Source organism: Mesocricetus auratus, unplaced genomic scaffold, assembly GCF_017639785.1.
Source record: "Mesocricetus auratus isolate SY011 unplaced genomic scaffold, BCM_Maur_2.0 Super-Scaffold_100014, whole genome shotgun sequence".
Taxonomy (NCBI): domain Eukaryota; kingdom Metazoa; phylum Chordata; class Mammalia; order Rodentia; family Cricetidae; genus Mesocricetus; species Mesocricetus auratus.
Window position 1 is genome coordinate 1,846,384 of NW_024429197.1, and position 18,241 is coordinate 1,864,624.

The following is an 18,241-nucleotide window of genomic DNA, read 5'->3' on the forward strand; positions in this document are numbered from 1 at the left end:
CTGTCACGTCACGTGGCAGGGTAAGGAGGGGCTCTCCTCTGCAATGGGGCTGGGTCTTAGGAAACGGGGCTGGGGGACAGGGAAAAGGCCAGCCAGGGTAATAGGTGTTGTGGTCTCCTCTCTCAGGGGCCACAGAGAAGCCATACCTGGTGGAAGAGGCTGTTTCTTACAATGAACTTGACTATGTGTCGGTGAGTGCAGGCTCTGCAGCTGGTGTACCTGCCTGGGTATGAGGCTTCTCAGGCCACCCATGCTCAGAGCTGCAGAACAAGGTCCGTCCTGGGTATGGGTTCCAACATCCACAGAGGCCTCTGTGCACATGCTGGAGATAGGAGTCAAGTGTGAGGACGCCTTTTCCTACACCAGATGCCTGGCCATCTTCCTGAACTCATGCCAGATCCCAGACCTTGGTCAGGTGCCTTCCTAGTAGTGGCCCCAAACGGGTGGTTTTTCCTTCCCAATCCCAGCCAGTCCTCACCCTGACCACCCTGCCCCTTATAGTGGGCAGTGGCCAAGCCCTGTGTGGTTTCTGGCAGGTCGGCCTCGACCAACAGACGGTTAAGCTGGTGTGCACCAACCGCAGGAAGCAGTTTCTGCTGGACACCGCTGACGTGGCCCTGGCTGAGTGAGTGTCAGCCCCCACCCCTCAACAGCACAGGAGAAGCAACATCTGCCACTGACACAGCCCTGGCTAAGGGGTATAGGCAGACACCCATCTGTTCCCCCCAAGAGCCTGTGCTCTGCTCAGAGAGGCAGGGAAGTGGACAGCCACTGATTGACTGATTCACATCAGCCCAGATGACCTCAGCCCCTCAGGACCATGGAGAGGAAAGGGACCCAACCGGAGGGGAGACACAGAGCCAGGCTGCTGTCCTGGGTATGCCCTGGACTTCAGACATGAGACCTACACAGATGAGGTCCTATCTGCACTGATCGGAATGGTCAAGTTCCACTTTGTCTAGTCTCCCTTTACGTTCAGAATTCAAGGCCCCTTGGATACTAGGAATGGTCAGGCCTTGCCCAGGCAGCATCCAGGGATGCAGGGCTCTGACCTCACTGCTGACCTGATTGTAGCATCCTCAGCCCCTAGTTTCTGTTAGCTCTGAGCCAGGAGTCCTCAGGACAGAACCCTGCCCCCCAGGACCTGTCCCCAGGCCTCTGACAATAAATCACACTCCCCGAGCAGGCTCTTCTTGGCATCTCTGAAGTCAGCCATGATCAAAGGCTGCCGGGAACCACCCTACCCTAGCGTCTTGACTGATGCCACCATGGAGAAGTTGGCACTGGCCAAATTTGTCGCCCAGGAATCCAAATGTGAGGTAAGTGACACACCAGCATTGGCCTGCGTTGGTTAAGGCTAAACAATGCAAATGGTGCCTTTAGCGTTTCTCAGTCACCTCGTGGGAAGGGCTTCGCTCCTGGGCGTGTTCTCTTGCCCACTTGGCTGTGTCCTGAGGTTACCTTGTTATCACTGTTCCAAGGCTGGGTCATGGGTAAGCTGAGGCTCTGCCAGGCAGGGCCTTATCTGCTTTGTCTGTTGCATAAACCCGCAGGCCTCCTCCGTGACTGTGCACTTCTATGGGCTTGTGCACTGGGAGGACCCCATGGACGAGGCCCTGGGCCCTGCGCCTTGCCACTGCTCACCGGCTGAGGGCGCCATCACCAAAGAAGGCATGCTGCACTACAAGGCTGGCACCTCCTATCTGGGCAAGGAACACTGGAAGCCCTGCTTCGTGGTGCTCAGGTGGGAACCCCAGCAGTGGTGGGCCCAGGGGATGGGTCAGGCCCAAGGGCAGACGCCTCCCTTCTCCACAGTGCTGTGGGGTCAGCTTTTCCATGCAGCCAGTTCTCGGGGCATAGGATTCCCAGGTGCCCGAGTCAGCCCTGGTGACAGACCTTCAGCTGTGCCCAGGAAGGGGCAGTGTGCTCCCTAGGCACTCTCACATTCCCTTCTCACCCCCTCCGTAGAAAGCAGGTCCCTGGTTCCCACCCAGCTTCTGAGGAACCCCTGGGATCCCCTTAGCCAGGCCTCACCTCACTGTATTGTGACCCTACAGCAACGGAATCCTGTACCAGTATCCTGACCGCACTGACGTCATCCCCCTGCTCTCAGTGAACATGGGGTAAGTGTCCCAGGGAGAGGGTACTGGGCAGGTGTCAGGGCTAGGCGCCCTGTCTGGAGGTCAGCTCTGGCTGAGTCTGAGGTGAGGAGCTTGCTGTCCTTCTGTCCCTCACCTCACCTTATCCAGCAACCCCCAGCTAGTGTCTTGGGATTTGCAAGCTGTAAGGACTGTGGAGGCAGGACGAATGGGGAGGCACCCTTTGTCTAGAGAAGGGAGCCCCTTCCCAGGAATCCCCACCCAGTGAGAGGCGACTATAGAGGGAGCGGATGAGTGGACCCCGGTTCTGAGCAACTGCAGTGAGTGGCTCTGCACCCTCTGTGTTTGGGTACCCCAGGGCAGTTCTAGAGATAAGGTTCTTATGCAACCAGGTACCGTGACACACTTCTAATCCAGTGTGGAAGCAGAGGCAGGAGGATCAGCAGTTCCAGGTCATCCTGGACCCTGTCTGAAAAGAAACGAAACAAAAAGCTATTACACAGAAATGGGGGGGTTGTCAAGCATATGTAAACATCCCTAGAGCCAGAGCCCCCCTCCCCCGAGGCCCGGGGTCTGCACGCCTCGCCCCCCAGGCCCGGGGTCTGCACGCCTCGCCCCCCAGGCCCGGGGTCTGCACGCCTCGCCCGCTCCAGCCTCCTCACTCCCATTTCACCCTCCTCTGGCTCAGGGGGGAGCAGTGCGGTGGCTGCCGGAGATCCAACACCACAGAGCGGCCCCACACCTTCCAGGTCATTCTGGCTGACCGGCCCTGCCTGGAGCTCAGTGCTAACAGCGAGGCGGAGATGGCTGACTGGATGCAGCACCTCTGCCAGGCCGTGTCCAAAGGAGTGAGTGTCCCTGCTTCCGCCATCTGTCCAGCCTGGCCCATCCAGGATCTCTAGGCTCCTACCCACAAACGCACCGGTCACAGAGAAGCCTGGGAGGGCCAAGATGGTGGACCCTAGGGGACAGCCCAAGAGTGAACACAAGCTCATGGCTGGACCATTCCCCCCTCCCCTCCCTACACTGCTAAGGTAGACAGAGTCTAACATCAATCCTGGTGCTGGCCACCCTGGAGAAACAGCTTACCTCTCTCACCTTCTGCCAATATCCAGGTCATACCCCAGGGGGTGGCTCCCAGCCCCTGTATCCCTTGCTGCCTGGTAATCACGGAGGACCGCCTCTTCACATGCCACGAGGATTGCCAAACCAGCTTCTTTCGCTCGCTGGGCATGGCCAGGCTGGCTGACATCAGTGCAATCTCCACAGAGCTGGGCAAGGAGTACTGTGTCCTGGTAAGCTGGATGGGAACGAGGGCACGGGGCCGCCCAAGGAAATTCATGCATGCTCACCCGGGGCCTGCTGTCCCTAGGAGTTCTCCCAGGATAGCCCACAGGTGCTCCAACCCTGGGTCATCTATCTGAGCTGCACTTCAGAACTGGACCGGTTCCTGACTGCCCTGAGCTCTGGGTGGAAAGCCATCTACCAGGTACAACGCCGTTCTTGGCCTGGCCTCACCTGCAGGGTTCTGAGGGCAGCAACTTGCAAACAACCCTGAGACAGACACAGAAACTTAGGGCCAGAGAGGCAAATCCCAGTGTCAGCTAATCTATCAAAGCTAAAAATGACACTAGGAGCTATGGCGCTCTTTGTGAGCCTGTGAGACTCAGGACAGGACCTCCTCTTCCCCGGAGCCCTGGAGAAGTAGTAGCTTTTCTTTTTCATTTTGATGTTGTTGGGTTGTTTCGGTTTTGGGGTTTTTGTTTGTTTGCTTGTTTTCGTTTTTAAGACAAGGCCTTATTATGCAACTCTGGCTAGCCAGGAATTCACAGAGAACCATCTGCCTCTGGCTCCTGGGATTAAAGGCCATGTTGCCACTGCGCACAGGGAGAGGTACCATTTTGTGCATGTGCGTCCTGCCCCCTGTGGTTCTGGGGGAGCCCTAAACTGAGCCTGAGGTGAAGAATAATCAAGGACAGAAACGTGCCCAGTGAATTCCAGGGAGACCTGAGAACTCTGGGTCTGTGTGCAGAGCAAGAGAGAAACTTGTAACATGGACGATGTCCCCAAAGGCATGTATCAGGCCCCCAGGGGTTTTCCACGGCTCCTAGGAAAGCAGCCTGCAGCCTCTATGCTCCCTCTCATCCACCACAGGTTGACCTCCCTCACAAGGCGATTCATGAAGCTTCCGTCAAGCAGAAATTCGAAGACGCCCTGAGCCTCATCCACAGTGCCTGGCAGCGAAGCGACAGCCTCTGCCGAGGCAGAGCCTCCCGGGACCCCTGGTGCTGAGGCGTGACTGCACAGCAGGCACTGTGGTGTGTCACCATGCTGTTTGGGAGCCAGGTGTCCATGGGCCTCTACGGCCCACTCCTGCCTCGGGGTGACAGAACCACTAGCGTGGCTTGAGACGGGGACCCAGAGTGAGTGTCTAGCACTCTGGGCTTCCTGCCCAACCGGGAGTGACTGGAGGTCACTGGGGCAGAGGGTCTGAGCCCTGTGGGCTCTGTAGACACATGGTGAACCCTGGGCCACCACCTTAGTCCTCACCATCTGCTCAGGGTGGCCATGAGAATAACAACACCCATTTAACGGGGAGCAAAGAGACCAGGAGGGTGGGCGTGCCATCTTCGTTTCCTGGGCCAGGGGCCAGGCAGATGGTCAGGTCCCCTGGGGGTCGCGAGTGCCCAGCCACCCTTGTTCGCTTTTGAACAGGAAATGGGAACACTGGGTATCTGCATGCCTCACACATCCACCCCATGCACAGCGGCCTGCCTCACACAGCCTGGGCCCAGCCTCCGTGGCTGCCAGGAGGCCCTGCATGTCCACTGCCCTGCCTCTCCTCTCCCTCAAATACAGCAGAGCTTGTAGGAGCCGGGCATTGGTTGGCTCCTCCTGCCAGGAGCAAAGGAGAAAGGTTGAGAGAGCAGAGCCCATGAGCCTGGGGGCTACTTTGACACCTGACTGACCCAGGCTTGGCTGGAGCTGGCCCTTCCTGAGGTCTTTGTCCGGTCCCTCAGGGGATGGGGCAGATGGGTTGGGCTTTGTTTTTTTAAATAAAATTGACATTATATTGCTGAGACTTGTCACTTGCCCTCTGTAAGCATGAGATGGGAAGGGGAGGGATACCCTTCTGCAACATCTTCATTGTCCGCTCTGTGCCCTACACACCCCTTCCTGTTTCCTGCGTGGCTGCCAAGAACTGGAGCCTAGTGGTGCAGTTGTAAAGGAAAAGGCCTAGGTCTTCACCGTGGCCCTTCGCTTTCCATCCCATCTCACCCAGGGGCTCTGGGTGAGCAAGACTGAGGCGCTAGAAGTCGGGGGATGGGGAATGGGCTTCTGTGTATGTGTTTCTCTTATTGGTTGAGAATAAAACAGTTTGACCAATAGCCAGTAGAGACATGAAGGTAGGAGACGAGGAGAATTCTGGGAAAGGTAGTCAAGAGAGAGACTGCAAGGGATGCCTTGTAGCTACTGGGAAGTTAGCACTGGTGTTCTCTGGGAAGATAAGACCACATGGAAATACTTAGATTAATAGAAATGGGTTACAGAGCTAGCCAATAAGAAGCCCTAGCCATCAGCCAACAGTTTAATAATTAATGTAAGTCTCTGTGTGCTTATTTGGGGCTGAAGCAGCGGGACCTGGTGGGACAAGAGAACTTTCATCCACACTTGGGGGCTGAGGAGGGCATGGGCCACCTGTCCCTTGTGAAGAAGCACTGTCACACATCAGTCTCCCAGATGTCTTTCTGGAGTCAGACTGGGGACCCCTCCCCCACCAGCCCCACCATTCTCCACAGTTCCCAAAATCGATAGCAGTTTGAAAATAGGAAAGGGAAGATTCTAGAAATGAGCGGTTGTAAAGTTTTACATGTGTGCACTGGCTTGAGTAGTATGTGCACTTTGCAGATGTGGCCCATCCCGTTGTCAGGGTATCTGTGCTGCAGATGTGGCCCATCCCGTTGTCAGGGTATCTGTGCTGCAGATGTGGCCCATCCCGTTGTCCGGGGTATCTAGTCGTTGGTTTTCTTTCTTCCTTTCTTTCTTTGTTTTTGTTTGTTTTTTGAGACAGGGTTTCTCTGTGGCTCTGGAGGCTGCCCTGGAACTAGCTCTGTAGACCATGCCGGCCTCAAACTCAGAGATCCACCTGCCTCTGGCCCCCGAGTGCTGGGATTAAAGGCGTATGCCTGGCTTAGTCCTTGGTTTTCCTAGCGACTGGTGGCAGGGCAGGGTTTGTGTTCTGGTAACCCCTTTTTTATTTAATAATGGCCCCCAAAGTTGTCCTCTGACCTCTGTACACATCTATGTCCTATGTGTATCCCCTTACACACACACATCCACACAAGCAGGATAGCCTAAGCTATATAGTGAGACCCTTCTAAAATACATATACATACATACATATATATATATATATTTTGCATTGACATTAAATGGGGTTTGTTGGGCATGGTGTCACATACCTTTAACTCAGAAGGCAGAGGCAGGCAGATCTCTGTGAGTGCCTGGCCAGTCTGGTCTACATCCAGGACTACACAGAGAAACCCTGTCTCAAAAGGAAAGAAAGAAAAAGAGATTAATGGGGTTGGGGAAATTGTTCAGTGGTTAGAGCTCTTCTAGAAGACCTGGGTTCCATTCCCAGCACTCACTCACATGGTAGCTTACAGTCATGTGTAACTCCAGTTCCAGAGGATACAACACCCTCTCTGACTTCTGTGGACACCAGACACACATGCATGCAGGCAAAACACTCAAAATACGTAAAATATAATAGAAAGTAGGCACAGACATGCATGCTTGTACTGTCAGCACCTGGGGGCTGGGCGGGGTACAGGGTAGAGACAAGTGGAGAGCGGCATGAGTTTGAAGGCAGCCTGGGCTGTACACTGAGTCCTGGCCAGTCTGGGAATGAGACTGCCTCACATGAAACAAAACCTCAAAATCAGGACTCTGGGCCGGGCGTTAGTGGCGCACGCCTTTAATCCCAGCACTCAGGAGGCAGAGGCAGGCGGATCTCTGTGAATGTGAAGCCAGCCTGCTCTACAGAGCGAGTTCCAGGACAGCCTCCAAAACAATACAGAGAAACCCTGTCTCAAAAAAACCAAAAAAAAAAAAAAAAAAAGGATTGGGGGTGTGGGGGTGGGCTGGAGAGATGGCTCAGAGGTTAAGATCACTTCCAGAAGCCGGGCGTTGGTGGCGCATGCCTTTAATCCCAGCACTCGGGAGGCAGAAACAGGTGGATCTCTGTGAGTTTAAGACCAGCCTGGTCTACAGAGCGAGTTCCAGGACAGCCTCCAAAGCCACAGAGAAACCCTGACTCGAAAAACCAAAAAATAAATAAATAGAAAGGGAGGGAGGGAGGAAGGAAGGAAGGAAGGAAGGAAGGAAGGAAGGAAGGAAGGAAGGAAGGAAGGAAGGAAGGAAGGGGAGCTATAATCTGAGGGAACCGGATTGGAAGACTGAGGCCAGGAAAGAGGAAGTCTCGCACTGTGACAGATGTAGAAGCGGGGCAGTTGCTGTCAGCCCATGTAGCTCATGCCTGGGGCCAAGTCACTGCAAGCCCAGGGCTTTAGCTGAAGCCAGACAGGGACTAGGGATGGAGCAGGAAGTCCAGAGGACGAGGAGTGTCCTCCCCTAGTTTGGCTCTTTCTTCCTGCCTCATTCTCCTTCCAGTCCCGAGTGACCTTTACTCCAGATCCCAGGGTCCAGGTCCGCCTGGCCAGCGGCAGCTGGGATTGGTCTGAGCCAGAGGAGGTGTGTCCAGACTCCCAAGCCCCAGTCCACTGAACAGCAGGTGGAGTTCCAACAGAGACCAGGGGCCTCTTAGTCACTGACAAGAGCTGTCCTCTAGACATGGCACTGGCCCTCCTTGGTCCCCAGCCCTGTGGCGACACACGGGTGCAGACAGCCTAGACAAGGGAACCTCTGGCCTGTGCTGTGGCCCTGACCCGGGCACAGATGGCTCCTGCCATGGATGCAGGGGATATGGTGTCCCCTGCTATGGACCTGGTGCTGGGTGCCTCAGCCTGCTGCCTGGCCTGCGTATTCACCAACCCCTTGGAAGTGGTGAAGACTCGGTTACAGCTACAGGGGGAACTGCAGGCCCCAGGCACCTACCCACGGCCCTACCGGGGCTTTGTGGCTTCTGTTGCAGCCGTCGCCCGGGCAGATGGGCTGTGGGGCCTGCAGAAGGGGCTGGCCGCTGGCCTCCTCTACCAGGGCCTCATGAACAGTGTCCGTTTCTACTGCTATAGCCTGGCGTGCCAGGCTGGCCTCACTCAGCAGCCAGGTGGCACCGCGGTCGCAGGCGCTGTGGCTGGGGCACTGGGGGCCTTTGTGGGGAGTCCTGCTTACCTGGTGAGTGTCCTTCCTCCATTACCCCTCTGTGACCAGCAGACGCTGTGGCCCCAGGTTGGGCGGGGCTCGCTGGGAGGGAACCGTTCCCAGAGACTATCTGACTCAGATCTGGAATCTGCCCTCGCTCTGACCCTTGCTCTTTTGGGGTCCATGCCCACTGGTCTTAGCCAGGAGAGGGAGCAGGTTATGAAGTAGGTAGACTCTAGTCTTCATTTGCCTGTGATTACTCCTGAATACCCCCTTATATGGTCGGAATAAACACTGCGGCTGAGCACCGGCTTCTGTGCCCTGGTCTGGCCCCTGAAGTACAATGTCCTTGAGAGTTGCAGGACAGAGGCCCAAAAATCTACTTAAGAAACTTGGCTGGGAGGCAGAGGCAGGCAGATCTCTGTGAGTTCTAGGACAGCCTGGTCTACAGAGCGAGTGCCAGGACAGCCTCCAAAACTAGAGAAACCCTGTCTCCAAAAAAAAGAAGGAAGAAAGAAAGAAAAAAAGGAAGGAAGGAAGGAAAGACTGAATGAAGGAAGAGAAAAAAAGGAAGGAAGGAAGGAAGGAAAAAATGAATGAAGGAAGAGAAAAAAAGGAAAGAAACTTGAAGCTGCTGGTGGTACACGCCTTTAATCCCAGCACTTAGAGTCAGAAGCAGGTGGATCTCTGTGAGTTCAGGGCCAACCTGGTCTACAGGATGAGTTGGAGGACTGCCAGGGCTACATAGCGGAACCCTGTCTCGAAAAGGAAACAAAATAAATAAATAAATAAGTGAACTCAAGCCAACTGAGACTGTCCCCGAGCTTCAGATGTGGTAAGGGATACCATACAGGAGAGGGGCTCAAACACACCCAGCCCCTTTCCCAACCTCTACCCTAAAGCCCCTCACCTGTTCTGCACTCCCAGGTCAAGACCCAGCTACAGGCCCAGACAGTGGCTGCTATGGCCGTGGGGCACCAGCACCAGCATCAGGTAAAACATCTTCCACAGAACCCAGGGGACCCAGGCTGTGAGGGACTGTGGCTGTCCAGTGACCCAGGCCCTCTCTTCCCTGCAGAGTGTCCTGGGTGCCTTGGAGACCATCTGGCGCCAGCAGGGCCTCCTGGCGCTGTGGCGGGGTGCTGGTGGGGCTGTGCCCCGAGTCACGGTGGGCTCAGCTGCTCAGCTGGCCACCTTTGCCTCTGCTAAGGCTTGGGTACAGGAGCGACAGGTAAGGGGCTGCGGACACCTGCAGACAGGGAATGGGAGGGCGGTGACAGATGGGGGTCCAGAACAAAACCTGGTCTTTTTTTTTTTTTTTGGTTTTTCGAGACAGGGTTTCTCTGTTGCTTTGGAGGCTGTCCTGGAACTCGATTGGTAAACCAGGCTTGGTCTGGAACTCACAGAGAGCCACCTGCCTCTGCCTCCCGAGTGCTAGGATTAAAGGCGTGCGCCACCACCGCCTGGCCAAAACCTGGTCTTGTTGAACATGAGGAGACACACTTATGCTCCTAAAGCTTGGGATGTTGAAGTAGGGGACTGAAGAAGCTTAAGGTGGTTCTTAGCTACATAGGGTTCAAAGTCAGCCTAGGCTACCTACAGGAGACCCTGTCAAAAGAGGAGAGAGAAAGATGAGGGAAGGGAGGAAGGAGAGGAGCGAGGGACAGAAGGGAGAGAGAAGGAGGAAGGAGAGGGGGTTGCAGCTAAGGATAATGTTTCTCACCTGTCATCTCAGCACTTTGGTAGAGGCAGGAGGATTACAAGTTGAAGGACAGCCTGCTGTACATAGCAAGACCTGTCTCAACAAGAGAGAGAAAGAGGAGAGAGGAGAGAGAGAGAGAGAGAGAGAGAGAGAGAGAGAAGGGAGGGAGGGAGGGAGGGAGGGAGGGAGGGAGGGAGGATGGGAAGGGAGGAAGAGCATAAGTTGTTGGCTCTGTCACCACAGCTGTGACCTAGCCTTTGTGTCCACCAGAAACTGGGTGTCATCAGTGAGCCCTGGAACCATGGAGGGACACAGGGTTGGTGCTGGGACCTGGGGATGGCTGGAGAGGTCTGATGTGCTCTCCCTACCCCAGCCCTGTGAGCTTGGGTCAGGGGGAGCACACCTGGGGCAGTGGGCGGGGTCAACAGCCTGAGCCATCCCCGCAGTGGCTTCTGGAGGACAGCTGGCTGGTGACCCTGGCTGGAGGCATGATCAGCAGTGTAGCTGTGGCAGCGGTCATGACTCCCTTCGACGTGCTCAGCACTCGGCTGTACAATCAACCGGTGGACAGAGCTGGCAGGGTGAGCTGGGGACGGGGAATGGAGGATGTGTGGAGAAGTACGCGCACACACATATGCACACATGCACACACACACACATGCACACACACACATACATACACACATACATACACATGCGCACACACACACATACACATGCACACACACATACATACACACATACACACACAAACATACACATGCACACACACACAAACATACATACACACATACATACACATGCACACATACATATACACACACAAACATACACATGCACACAAACATACACATGCACACACACATACACATACACACACATACATACACACATACATACACATGCACACACACATACACATGCACACACACATACACATGCACACACATACATACACACATACATACACATGCACACACACATACACATGCACACACACACATACATACACATGCACACACACAAACATACACATGCATACACACACAAACATACACATGCACACACAAATACATACACACATACATACACATGCACACACACACACACACCAGGGGACATGCGCCATATTCACAACCATTAACATGCATGTCCTAAGCCCTTTGCCTGGATTTTATTCAGTTTCCTGATGAGGAAATTGGCCCAGAGAGATCAAATGACCTGGTTGAGGCTGCCCAGGTGATCAGCGGAAGGGGCAGGATTGCAGTCATGTCTCCTGTGGTAATGCCAACAGGAAGTGTCAGGACAAAGATGCCTGGGTGCCACTATCCAAGCTGCACCCCTGCAGGAGGCTATCTGCCTGAAGGAAAAGGCTCCGTGTTAACTTTACAGTCCGTAATCCTCCTGGGCTGGGTGGCGCTAGGTGCTCCTAGAACACTTTCTTGTCATCTGGGACCTGTCAACTCTCAAGGTGGTCCTCACCCCATGTCCATCCCCAGGGCCAGCTGTACGGGGGCCTCGCTGACTGTCTGGTGAAGATCTGCCAACAGGAGGGACCCCTGGCACTCTACAAGGGCCTAGGCCTTGCGTATCTGCGCCTGGGCCCCCACACCATTCTAAGCATGTTCTTCTGGGATGAGCTTCGGAAGCTGGCCACAAGGGCCCAGCACTGACCGGGACGTCCAGCCTAGTCCCTCATCCCACCGCCAAGCCTGGCATTTGGTGGACCTGATCACCTGCTTCAGCAGGACTGGCTGCCTCGAGCCGGCTAGAGTCAGGCCTCGCTACAGGTCAGCGGGGAGTGAGCCGGGACCGCAGACAACCGCCCCCCACCCCCTTCCCCTCTGCTAGGTTATGATGCCCGAGCGCATTGCCATAGTAACACCTGCATGCAAGGGTTGCTGTGAGCACAGCCATTCGGTGGCACTGGGTCCTCAGTGCTCCACCCCCGCGTGACCACACAATCCTCTCTGAGGCTGCGGGGAGACATTGCTCTGGCTGGAGCCACACGGCTTTTGTGGTAACAGAGCCAGGACTGCAGTTCGACCCTGTGCTCTCTGCGAGGGACATGTCATGACTGTTGGGCTGCAGTTCCCTCAGAGGCCACTGCATGTGAGGAGACTCATGGTTGGGTCACAAGGGAGGTTGACCAAGGCCAGTTATGGAACAAAGTTCTAAAGCCTCGGCAACTTGAACAAGAACCAGTTTTCTTACTTTCAGAAGCCTGGAAGACCAAGAGGGTACTGGCGGTGTTAGCATCTCTCTCTTCTCTTATTTCTGCTATTTGTGGTTCTGTGGTGGAACCAGGGTCTGGGCATGTCAGTCATGTGATCTACACCCCCAGCCCAGGGCTGACTTTTCAGAGGCCTCCCTCCTTGCCTTCCAGATGAGCATCTTCCCAGTGCTTCTGTTGGAGCCACACCAGCCCCCTTCAGGCTGGGAACAGATCAGTCGACAGACTGCCAGCCCGGTGTTCATGAGGCCCTGGGTTCCATCCTCAGCGCTGACTAAACACCGGGCATGATGGCACCTGCCTGTAATCTCAGCGCAGAAAGAGGAGAGAGGGAGGGAGGGAGAAAAACGAGAGAGAGAGAGACAGAGAGAGACAGAGACAGAGACAGAGAGAAAGGAGAGGAGGGGAGGAGAGGAAGAGCAGACAGGAGAGAGAGAGAGAGAGAGAGAGAGAGAGAGAGAGAGAGAGAGAGAGAGAGAGAGAGAGAGAGAGAGAGAGAGAGAGAGAAACAGAGAGAGCAGAGAGAGAGAGAGAATAGAGGAAAAGAGGACAGAGGGACGGGGGAGGGGAGGAGACAGGGAAACTCAGCTCTATTGGATAGGGCCCAGCACAGCACAGGCACTGCTGTTAAGTTACAGGTACCTACCAGTCTCCACAGTCACCTCCTGAGGGACTCGGGTTAGGACTTCAGCATGGGTCTGGGAACATCGCTGAGTTCAGGTTTTTATTGAGGACTTCCCATCTGTGTACATCCAGAGGGAGTTCAGGACATGGAGGCCCACTCAAGTCACAGAGCAGTGCCGCAGCAGGGCCAACGACAGACTCTGGGCCCTTTCTGCAGACTGCAGCCACACTCCGGGCGGCTATTGGGAACGGGGACAGGCGTGTTTGTAAGGCCCCCAGTAACCAATTCCTTGGCCAGGCAGCTCCAAACACACTCCAAGGGTGAGAAACTGCTCTAGATGAACGATCCAATAAAGTTTTCTATTTTGTGTACTTTCGCCACTCCTCTCTGCTTCCTGACCCCGAGCCCCAAACCTTCAGCTCTCAAGGAAGGACCCAGAAACCAGCCGCCACCTGCCCCAGGTGAGGCCTGCCACCTAGTGGACCCAAGAGGAACAGCATGACCCGGCGGCAGGCCGCATTCAGCTTGAGTCTTAAGGGGAGTACAAACCCCTCTCTCCCTGCGGCCTATAGAAGCTCCTACTAGATCTCAGAAGGGGCAACAGAACCTGAAGGGACCTAGCGCTTGTGGGGAAAGACCTGAGTGGAGAGGGCTAACTCACTCTTCAGGCTGAGTGCGGGCCACACCTGAGGCTGGGAAGACCGGGTGAGCAGACAGAGGGGCTCTCGGAAGGCGTGGCGAGCTTGACAGGTAGCGGGGACAGACCCGCACTAGGGTGAACTACTTTGCCCCTGAGGCTTAAACAATAAGTCAGCAGCAGCAGCGGGCTCACAACGCCCCTGGTTCTTGCAGCCTGGGCAGTCTAAAGCCTCTGGCTGTCCTGCCCCACCCCCCAGGCCTTTGACCCCTTCCTAGTCCCTCCCCTGTCCTCTAGAGACACCTTTGACCGGTGATGTCACTGGGTCTGTCCCAGCGCAGACCCGGCCCGAGGCTGGGGCTGGATTCCTGGAGGCGGCCATGTTCTCCCTCCCTTCCCTCTCCTCCTGGCTCCCCAGCCTCCCTTCCTTTGAGTGGGGTTCCAGTCTCTTCGACAGCCTCCTGCAAGGTGAGCGCCTTCTGAACGCGCATTGGGCCCCGCTCCTCCCTTGGGTGGGCGGAGTGCAGGGTGGGTCCCACCACCCACGTGGGGTGGGGGTGGGGGTTCTGCACCTGGCTGCCCCCTGCGCTAACCCTGCCACCTCCCCTCCAATCCTAACGCCCCCCCCCCGCCCTCTCCTTTGTCCGGCTCAGGCCTGATCGGGGCCCTTGGAGTCTCGGTTCTCAACAATCTCCTGAAAGTTTACTTCTTCGTGGCCTGTGTCAAGTGAGTGCCCACGTCGGTGCCACCCAGCCCTGCCCAGGCAGTTGGTCCCTGCGCGGGGTCCGGTCTCTGAGAGTGGAACCCGGGCCCTGGCATCCTCCCAGGACCAGACCCCGTTGATCCTGCCCCCCAGCCCGCACCCATTCTGCCCCCACAGCGACCCCCAGCGGCAAACCCATAAGCAGCGTCTGCGAACACAGTGGGCCTCGCTGGAGACAGTGCACCTGGCTGGTCTGACCCTGTTCCTGACCGTGGTGGGAGCCCGGGTGGCCGCCCTCGTGGTACTGGAGTTCTCCCTCCGGGCTGTGTCCACAGTGCTGTCCCTGGGCAAGGTGAGACTGTAGGGTGGGGCCAGTCTGGGCCACTTTCCCCCCTGGATTGAGAAGTAAGGCCACTGGGGCCCCCTTTTCCTTCAGATGAGGACCAGAGATTGTAGTTTAGTTTGTTTTGTTTGGCTTTTCTCTTCTTGTTTTTTGTTTGTTTGTTTGTTTTTTCCCCGACACCGGGTTTCTCTGTATTGTTTTGGAGGCTGTCCTGGCCCTTGCTCTGCAGACCAGGCTGGCCTCAAACTCACAGAGATCTGCCTGCCTCTGTCCCCCAAGTGCTGGGATTAAAGGGGTGTGTCACCGCTACCTGATTGTAGTTACCTGGAGTTTTGATTGCCAAAGTCACATCTCCATGGCAGTGCAGACAGATCTCCACCCCTCCCCCCTCCGTGTAAGTGTGTTCTATGAGCTGGGAGCGTGGCTCAGTTGGTAGTGCTTGCCTGGCATGCATAAGCCCTGGATTTGATCCCCTGCACTGTGTAAACCCAGGCGTGGTGGCTCACTCCTGTAACCCCAGCACTCAGGAGATGTAAGCAGGAGGATGTGACGTTCAGGGTCATCCTTGACTAACATTGGGTGAGGCCAACCTAGAACACATGGAATCTTCATTAAAAAAAAAAAGGTCCTGTATTGCCCTGGCTAGGTACCTTGAGGGGTTTTGCCCATTTTGCCCTGACAGCTCTAATGATTAAGGGTCTTCTCAGATCTCCACAAGTGGGGAAACTGAGGCTCAAGGGAGTACATGGTTTGTCGGTGATCAGCAGTCGTCAGGCCCTGAACCATCACCAGCCATCGATGGGCAAGAGACACCACCCTTGAGATGCCAGCTCCTACAGTGCCGCCTACCCTCGGCCTCTCCCCCTGCAGGGCTCGGGGGACAAGGAGCGGCTGCAGCTCTTCCTGGTGTGTCAGTTCTCACTGGGCTGCGGGCTGGCCTGTGGCCTGAGCTTCCTACAGGAAGGCGCCCCGCACCGCACCCTGAACCTACTGCTGAGCCTGGGGCTGGCCACGCTGCTCAGCTTGGGTGCCCGTCGCGTCCGCCGACACATCTGCAGCCTCTATGAGTTGCACACCAGCCAGCGCTACTGCGGGGTCTGCTTGGGCCTGCTGGCTGGCCAGCATGGCCTGCCCAGGCTCCTGGGCCGCACTCTGGCCGTGGCCTTTGCTGTAAGTGACTGGGCAGCTGTGGCCCTCATCAACCAGGATTTCCTGAACACGTCAGAGGCCATGCGTTTCTGGACACCACTCACCATCTGCTACACGCTGTTGGTCATCTACATGCAGGGTGAGAGCCCCTGGGCTGGGGTCCCTCCCACTGGTCACACTCCTCTTGCCATCCCGGCCACCCAGTCCAGGGACAGGACTTGTACTTTACTACGGGTGTACTGTGAGCCACTCAAAGCAGCCATGTGACATAGGAGCCCTAAATAGCTGGTCCCTGGGCTGGCGTGGTGGTGAGGTGAAGGGGATTGTGGGCAAGAGAAATACCTGCCAAAGCACAGAGTGAGTGAGGGCAAGGCCATGCAGAAACACCGGGTGGTTCGGGCTTGTTACCCCAAGGGCAGCAGGGATTAGGGCAAGGCCCGCAACTTCAGAAAAGACTGGTCCAGATCGCTGGCCAGTCAAGCTGGAAGACAGTGGCTGATCAGATCTGGCCTCTAGGAAGAACCTCCTGGCTGCAGACTGGGAATTGATGGGACAAGGCCGAGTAAGGAAGGTGGTCCAGGCAGTAGAAGCAGCAGAGGTGAAAACCCTGAGTGGGAAATAAGCTTGGCGTGCCCACTGCGCAAAATGAGAAGCCACGATGTCTGGCCCTGTGACTAAGGGTCAGACTGAGTGAGGTTGGGGAATTGGGCTTGGGCTGCATCAAGCCTGACCTCATAAGTCAAGGCTTGGATTGGAACTCTACTCTAAAAGCCATAGGAAGTCCTGGGAGCATTCTGAGCAGAAGAATGATGTCATCTTATTGAACGGTCACTTTAGCCGGGTCAGTAGAGTTTGTTCAGGAACAGAAGTCAAGAGCCCCATGAATGAGCTTCAGCAAGAGGGGAAGGTGTCTGGGACCAGGGTGGGGCAAGAGGGAGTGGGGCGTGTGCTAGGCGGAAGTGGACTGGGCTGGGGATGACTCCGACCCACGGGCACAGAGGGGAGAATCTTGGTCCTTGTCACCGACTGGCAAGGGCTCTGTCCTCAAGCTGGGGAGACTTAAGGGTGGGCAGTCCATCTTGTGAGTGCCCAGAGAGGGAAGCTGGGATGTAAAGGCAGCCGGGAAAGGGGGTACTGTCCCTGGGGAGAAGGCATTGAGAAGTGGAATAAGCTGGCCCCAGCTGACCTCCAGAGGGCGCTGGCTGAGACAGTGACAAATGCATCCCGCAGAGGAGCAGCGGCAACATGGCTTCAGCCTACAGGGCCAGGTCCAGACGGTCCTGGTGCGCATGGGTGGCCTCTTCATCCTGTTGACGGCTTTGGGCCGATGGCTGGACCTTCTTGGTGCCCTGGTCTCCCTTCTGGGTGAGATCTGGTGCTTGGCAGGTGCTCGCACCCTAATCGGCCTCTGCCAGATACAGGTAGGCACCTCCATGTACCCGCGGCTTCCCACCCTGCTCCCAAGGGTCCCAGCACCTACAGAGGCCCAAGTTTGATAAGGGTTATGTTGACTGGGGAGGGTAGAGAACCCAGGTGTCTTTTAGGTCACTAGAAGTGGGGAGGTGGGCGCCAGGGACCACTCCAATTGGCACCCCAGGGTCCCAGAGGGCCGATAAGGACCTGATGATAATGGAGCTGAGACTAACTGGGGGACGTGTCCCTTCTGACCCTCCCCCAGGGCTTTCCATCCCAGAGGCCTACAGTAACAGCAGCAGTAACACCAGGAAGGGTATCAACAGTGACAGCTCCATGCGAGCCCCGGTCTTCTGCACCCGTCCTGTCCAGAAGCGAGGCCCCCTCCTGACCACAAGATGTGGCCTGGAGACTGAGTGGCAGAGCTGGTCCCCACCTAGAGTTCAGGGCAGGACATAGGGGCCCCTGGAGACAGGGGACAGTTAGGGTTGGGAACTTGGAGAGGTGGGGCCATGAAGGCCCATGAGTAAACCCCACTCTCTTGAAGATGGGCAGTGAAGGCAGCCTCCTCAGACCCGCCTTTCCTGGCCAGGCCGGAGGGCAGACTGTGACCTCAGAATGGGCCCCTGCTCTCCTGCCACCCCTCCCCCCACCTTGCTCTTTCCACAAACAATAAAGTTGACTTTTCACAACCTGTGTTGAGGATTACAGAGACAGAGGAAGAAGAGGAGACTTCCTAAGGCCCACAGAAACCCTCTTTTGGCAGGGCTGTGGGATAGGAGCCTCAAGCTTACCCCTGCCCTGAGTCTCCTGGGGGCCGAGGACATGGGTTGAAGTTCTCACTCAGCCCCCATGATGGTTTTAGGAGACGGGAAGGACCTCAACAGAATCTGGGGTCCTCAAAGCGCTTTCTCCAGGCTTCACCTTCTCTTTGTCACCCCCCCACAGCCAGACATGCGATAATCAAGGAAAAAAAGGTATGTAGAAATAAAGCTAAAATCCCGGCAGCAAAA

At 56.1% G+C, this 18,241-nt stretch overlaps 3 protein-coding genes and 1 long non-coding RNA gene across 8 annotated transcripts in view; 3 read left to right on the plus strand and 1 right to left on the minus strand.

The window, feature by feature from the left end:
• The window catches only part of Plekhm2 (pleckstrin homology and RUN domain containing M2), a 39,725-nt gene extending 34,546 nt beyond the window's left edge, over nucleotides 1-5,179 (plus strand). For 3 of the 4 annotated variants that reach the window (XM_005081088.4, XM_013121255.3, XM_040757493.1), the window contains 9 exons: nucleotides 127-191; nucleotides 537-625; nucleotides 1,187-1,319; nucleotides 1,554-1,744; nucleotides 2,058-2,123; nucleotides 2,788-2,947; nucleotides 3,215-3,394; nucleotides 3,472-3,588; nucleotides 4,254-5,179. In XM_005081088.4, the coding sequence (XP_005081145.1) occupies nucleotides 127-191; nucleotides 537-625; nucleotides 1,187-1,319; nucleotides 1,554-1,744; nucleotides 2,058-2,123; nucleotides 2,788-2,947; nucleotides 3,215-3,394; nucleotides 3,472-3,588; nucleotides 4,254-4,391 (1,139 nt within the window). In that variant the 3' untranslated portion in view covers nucleotides 4,392-5,179. Of the gene's footprint in view, nucleotides 1-126; nucleotides 192-536; nucleotides 626-1,186; nucleotides 1,320-1,553; nucleotides 1,745-2,057; nucleotides 2,124-2,787; nucleotides 2,948-3,214; nucleotides 3,395-3,471; nucleotides 3,589-4,253 lie in introns of those variants that run through there. The other variant, XR_005881462.1, reaches the window with a different exon arrangement.
• Nucleotides 5,180-7,882: 2,703 nt separating this feature from the next.
• On the plus strand, nucleotides 7,883-12,344 carry Slc25a34 (solute carrier family 25 member 34). Its single transcript, XM_005081087.4, has 5 exons — nucleotides 7,883-8,456; nucleotides 9,351-9,416; nucleotides 9,502-9,654; nucleotides 10,572-10,706; nucleotides 11,625-12,344. The coding sequence occupies exons 1-5, from the start codon at nucleotides 8,058-8,060 to the stop codon at nucleotides 11,796-11,798; spliced, it is 927 nt and encodes a 308-aa protein (XP_005081144.1). The 5' UTR covers nucleotides 7,883-8,057; the 3' UTR covers nucleotides 11,799-12,344.
• Nucleotides 12,345-12,904: 560 nt separating this feature from the next.
• Nucleotides 12,905-17,920, plus strand: Tmem82 (transmembrane protein 82). Of its 2 annotated transcripts, XM_040757494.1 has the most exons (7): nucleotides 12,905-13,688; nucleotides 13,918-14,088; nucleotides 14,274-14,346; nucleotides 14,501-14,675; nucleotides 15,537-15,954; nucleotides 17,046-17,236; nucleotides 17,494-17,920. In XM_040757494.1, the coding sequence occupies exons 2-7, from the start codon at nucleotides 14,001-14,003 to the stop codon at nucleotides 17,617-17,619; spliced, it is 1,071 nt and encodes a 356-aa protein (XP_040613428.1). In that variant the 5' UTR covers nucleotides 12,905-13,688; nucleotides 13,918-14,000; the 3' UTR covers nucleotides 17,620-17,920. The 2 variants fall into 2 exon arrangements, with proteins under 2 accessions (XP_040613428.1, XP_005081183.1); XM_005081126.3 differs by having other exon boundaries at nucleotides 12,905-14,088.
• LOC121144155 lies at nucleotides 16,644-17,607 on the minus strand. The gene is made up of 2 exons (XR_005881464.1): nucleotides 17,517-17,607; nucleotides 16,644-17,223 (listed from the first exon to the last, which is right to left on the minus strand). It is a non-coding gene; the product is annotated as an uncharacterized LOC121144155 (long non-coding RNA).
• Nucleotides 17,921-18,241: the final 321 nt, after the last annotated feature.